Genomic DNA, 4,888 nt, shown 5'->3' on the forward strand with positions numbered 1-4,888 from the left:
GTATATATAAGAACGTAAAATATGTGTAATTCAGTGCGGTTCGGTTTTTTTACATTTTTTTATCAAACCGAACTGAATACTGAAATACACTTAAAATTAATATCGATGCCAAATCGAAATGTAAAAAAAAATGAACTGAAAAATTTAATCAATTTGGTTCGATATGCGGTTTAAACCGAACCTATATACACCCGTAAAGGTATCAATAGATAAAACTTGACAAATTTAACTATGTAAATATGCATTAAGCGTATTTAAAATGAATTTAGTCTAGGCATAATACTCTTTTAGGTCCCCAAACTAAAGCTTCAAAGTCAATTAAAACCCTAAACTATCAAAATCACCAATCATATCCTTGAACTAAGAAAAAATCACCAATTGAGTCCCTCATCCTAATCTAAAATCAGAAATCGTGATTATTTAATATAGATTTTAATAGTATTTGTGTTGGTTCAAAATGAGTTCGGGAAAAGGTCTAAAATTATTCATCCGAATGATTTTCGACGAGGCCTCAATTGATGATTTTTGTTTAAAATGGGGACTCAATTGATGATTTTGGATTAGTTCAAAGACTCGATTGATGATTTTGATAGTTTAAAGTTCTAATTGATTTTAAAACCTTAGTTCACGGACCTAAATGGGTGTTATGCCTTTAATCTAATACAATTCTGAAAATTGGAATAAGAATCAGTGAAATTTACATTGAGAGAGCTTTTTTACAGTGTCCGCATCAGTCACTCAACTAAAAACCCAAAACCTCTCTCTCACTTCGTCTCTACGACGAAGAGGAGACATGTTCGCTCACATTCTTCGAGCCGCACTCAGGAAACCCCAAATCAATCTCCTATCGACTCCAAAACCTATTTCTTCAATTTCTTCTTTCGATTACAATCACATCTTCTTCTTCTCTACCAAATCCCCCGTCTCTAAAGCCAAGAAATCTGATCAGAAACCCACTAAGAAATCTAAGAAATCCAATGATGAACATTCTGCCGCCGCCGATGATCTTAATCCTACCCTCACCGACGAAGGGGCTATGCGAGCCCGCCGTCTAGCTGAGGATGAGAAAAACCGTTCACTCGATGTTGGTCCTAATAATCGTCCTCTTTTTACTGCCACTGCTTCTCTTTCTCAGCTCACTCGTAAAGATGCCTGCACCTATTTTAAATTGAGGTATTTTTTGTGGCGTTGCTCTATTTTAATTAACTTGTCTATGATTTCTTTCTTGTTTTGAAAATGATTTTTTATTTATTAAGTGAGGATGTGCTGAATGGGGCATTACCAGAGGGATTGCCGACGGGAATGGTGAAAGAATTTGAAGAATCTATGCGTAGAGCTCTGCTTGTTAGGCAGAGTTTTTTGGATCTTCGAGACAATTTTAGGCGAATTGTTGATCCTCCCTTGGTTTCTTCTAATGCTAAAGGTGTGCTTGTTTTTCTTAATCGTTTCGCTTTTTTGGTAGTTTGTACTTCTAATTAATAGGTATTTTGTTCTCTCTGTGTATTGATGTCTCAGCCTTGTTGAATTTTGACTATTTGCTCAATTTTCAGCTCCAAAAGTGAAAAGGCAAATTGTATTGGATGGTCCTGTTAGCTGTGGGAAGAGTATTGCGCTTGCAATGCTTGTTCATTGGGCTCGTGATGAGGGTTGGCTGGTGCTTTATGTACCGAGAGGACGGGAATGGACTCATGGTGGCTTTTTCTACAAAAATCCAGAGACTGGTCTTTGGGACACACCTGTTCAGGCAGAAAATATTCTCAAGGCAAGAATTTCAAACCTCTTCACTATTAGGAAATTCATGATAATCTATAGAGCTGTTGTTTGCTTTACTATTGGATTGTCAGATTTGAATAACCCTAGGCTTATACTTATCTTGCACGGACACAGAAACTGACAAAAGAAACGCAATTTCTAAAACATAATCTTCATAAAATAACATACAAACGAAAACAGACATGGACACGAAACGGATAGGGCCACAAGTTGCAGAAACGCTACTAAAGACAGTCCGTGCAACATAGGACTTAACTATGAAGAGGAAGTGATCATATCTTTACTATGTAATTAAGTTTCGCGATAAGCATTTGTTGTTGTCTATTTGTCACATAGTTCAATTTTTTTTCCAGGATTTTCTGAAATACAATGATTCCAAGTTAAAGCAATTACCATGTCATATATTCGATCCTATTCCACTTGGAGAAGGTGCTGGTGTGGGGTGGCTGAAAGGTGTTGATTCCATGGAAATTCCCGAAGGATCAACGTTATATGACTTGATTCAAATAGGAATCAAGCACACGCATGCAGCAGTTGGAGTGGTAGTTCGGTTAAGAAAAGAATTGTCACTTGTGAAGGATATTCCAGTGCTCATTGCAGTTGACCAGGTAAGATGGATGCTGAAATAATTCCTCAATTTTGAATTGTTAAGTTTGTTGGAGGATTTCATTTTTAGTGTTCTATTGCAAGCATCTAATTCCTGATTTTTTTTTCTGCGACTTTTGTCCAGTATAATAACTGGTTTACGTTCAGCGAGTATGAAGAGCCAGTAACTATTCGTTCTTGTCGACCAATTCATGCAAGAGAACTTGCAACGGTTAGTATAACTGCTTACCTGTGTTATTATTTGGTTGACTTTTGGATTCTTGTGTCCGATAGTACAACTGTTAGTACATTTCATTGTTTGAAAAAGCTATTTCACTTTGCAGGTAAATGCTTTTAGGTCGATGATGCATAATGAGATGATGGTGGGTGCTTTCTCTCATTCTACAGCCATTGGAAAGCTGCGGCAACACTTGCCAGATGTTCCTGCGGATGCTCGTGTCAACTTGCCCCGCTACACTTTAGATGAAGCAGCTACTGTCTGTCATTATTACCTTAGGTATGTAAATGAAATATTGCGATTACTGGGTTATCTATTAGTAATGAAAATATAGCTAACTTTATGATTGCTCTCAAAGCAATGATTTATTTTTAAGCGATGATAAGGTATAGATTACGGTAAATGGTATAATTTAGCCCTAATACTCGGCACAGTTTGTCACTTTGATCATTGTACTTTAATATCGATATATTTAGCCACTGAATTTCAACTTTTCCTGAATTTTGATCCTTGATAGAAACTTGACCCTTGAGAGATTTATACCCATCAGCAAGGGGTCAAACTATTTTCTCCTATTGTGTAGGAACACGGGTAATACAGAACTGTCCAAAATTTCTGTCAATGGCTAATTATATTTATGACAATTAGAGGCGAACTGCGCCGAGATTTAAGTATTAAGGGATCAAAGTGACAAATTGTGCCTAGTACAAGGTCAAATATTAGCTTTTTCCCGGAGTAACTATTTGAAATTTTGTCAAGTTGTTTTCTCACCCATTTTAACATTAAGGCTTCAACTAAAAGCATGTCGCCATAGAGCTTTTTGTCGTGATAATACTGTCTGTGAAGAATCTCCAGTTCAACAATCTTCAAGCTCCGAGCTCAGTCCTACTCAGAACCTAAGTTGTTCTCTAATCAAAGAGTAGAGCCAAAGCTTTCCTCGTTCTAGAAATACCCTGCAACATACCTGAATTACCCGTAAAATTGAGCACGGCTCGGTGCTCACTACCTCTATAGGAGTTAGAAAATACTAACTATACCCTCCCAAGTGGACTATGTTATCCATGTATATTCTCATTTTCTGAAAGCTGATTTATTGTGAGGAAAATGATTTATTGAAAGTGAATGTTGTTATGTGCAGGCAAAGATTAGTACGGCGAGAAGCATTCTCCGACGAGAATTGGAAGAAAATTTATTACTTAGCCAATGGAAACGGAGCTGAAATGAGGTGTTTAGTTCCTCTGATGAGATAACAATACATCTTGTTATTTATATATACGGAAATCTGAGATCATAAATCGGAAATCGGAAAATTGATTGACTTGATAATTTTGAGTTTTTCATAGCCTCAACTTTTGAACATGTAGATGAGGTAGGATATGTATTTTGATTGTAGAAAATAATCTCACTTTTCAGAAATAACCTTCTTTCACTTTTTTTCAGAAATGAGGTGTTAGTTTTTCAAATTTAATGTTTTAGAAACCGAAATTCTTAACAGTATGAATTGTAATACATGATTTATTAACTGTGTTTAAGAATTCTGGAACTGTGATCCAAGTTCCATGCTTGAATTTTGATTGTTCATGCTTCTTTTATAGGGATTTATTTGATTTTTCATGCTTCTTTTTGGGTAATATACACCCGTGGCTACGAAACTTTGCTTTTTTTAATGGTATGACCACTGAACTTCAAAACTTAACATAAAAGCCACTCAATTTTATACTTTTTAACACATGTGACCACTCAACGCCTCAAAATGACCGTTAGCGGCTTCAAAACGAAAAATTCTAGGAATTAATTATATTCTAAACAACTTTAATTCTTGAAAATTTTTGTTTTGAGGTTATTTAGATGTTGTTTGGTTAGGAGAGAAAGTGAATTTTTAGAGAGAAAGTTCCAAAAATAGTGATTTTATAAAATAGAAAATGTGGTTTTATGGTAAATGTTGTTCTGGATAACTTTAATTCTTAAATACTTTCATTTGGAGGTTGTTAAGGATCATTTTGAGGAATTAGTTAAAGCTTAGTGGGAATGTTAAAAAAGTGTAAAGTTGAGTGGCTGTTATATTAAGTTTTGAAATTTAGTGTTCATACTGTTAAAAAAAGCAAAGTTCAGTGGCTATGGGTGTAATTTACCCGACTTATCTGAGATTTTATTCTGCAAAACATTTCAGATTTCTTGTATTTAGTTTTCAGCATAATTTTATTCTTGTTTCTTTTTTTTCATTTTTCACCTAAATAATTTATTAGTTAGTTTTCATCTTTTTATGCGACATCTTTTAGTCTTCTTATTTTA

At 35.0% G+C, this 4,888-nt stretch overlaps 1 protein-coding gene across 1 annotated transcript; it reads left to right on the top strand.

Moving 5' to 3' along the window:
* Positions 1-714: 714 nt before the first annotated feature.
* Positions 715-4,188, top strand: LOC136201484 (uncharacterized). Its single transcript, XM_065992160.1, has 7 exons — positions 715-1,173; positions 1,257-1,423; positions 1,551-1,762; positions 2,127-2,381; positions 2,504-2,590; positions 2,703-2,875; positions 3,735-4,188. Exons 1-7 carry the CDS (start codon positions 794-796, stop codon positions 3,844-3,846), a joined length of 1,386 nt encoding a protein of 461 aa, XP_065848232.1. The 5' UTR covers positions 715-793; the 3' UTR covers positions 3,847-4,188.
* The last annotated feature ends 700 nt before the right edge of the window (positions 4,189-4,888 follow it).

Source organism: Euphorbia lathyris, chromosome 7 (genome assembly GCF_963576675.1).
Source record: "Euphorbia lathyris chromosome 7, ddEupLath1.1, whole genome shotgun sequence".
Taxonomy (NCBI): domain Eukaryota; kingdom Viridiplantae; phylum Streptophyta; class Magnoliopsida; order Malpighiales; family Euphorbiaceae; genus Euphorbia; species Euphorbia lathyris.

Bases quoted from the DNA above. Each gene is read 5' to 3' on its own strand.
- LOC136201484 (XM_065992160.1), top strand. From the start codon at position 794: ATGTTCGCTCACATTCTTCGAGCCGCACTCAGGAAACCCCAAATCAAT. The intron at 1,174-1,256 runs GTATTTTTTGTG...TTATTTATTAAG, and splicing joins TGCACCTATTTTAAATTGAG to TGAGGATGTGCTGAATGGGG. The intron at 2,382-2,503 runs GTAAGATGGATG...ACTTTTGTCCAG, and splicing joins TGCTCATTGCAGTTGACCAG to TATAATAACTGGTTTACGTT.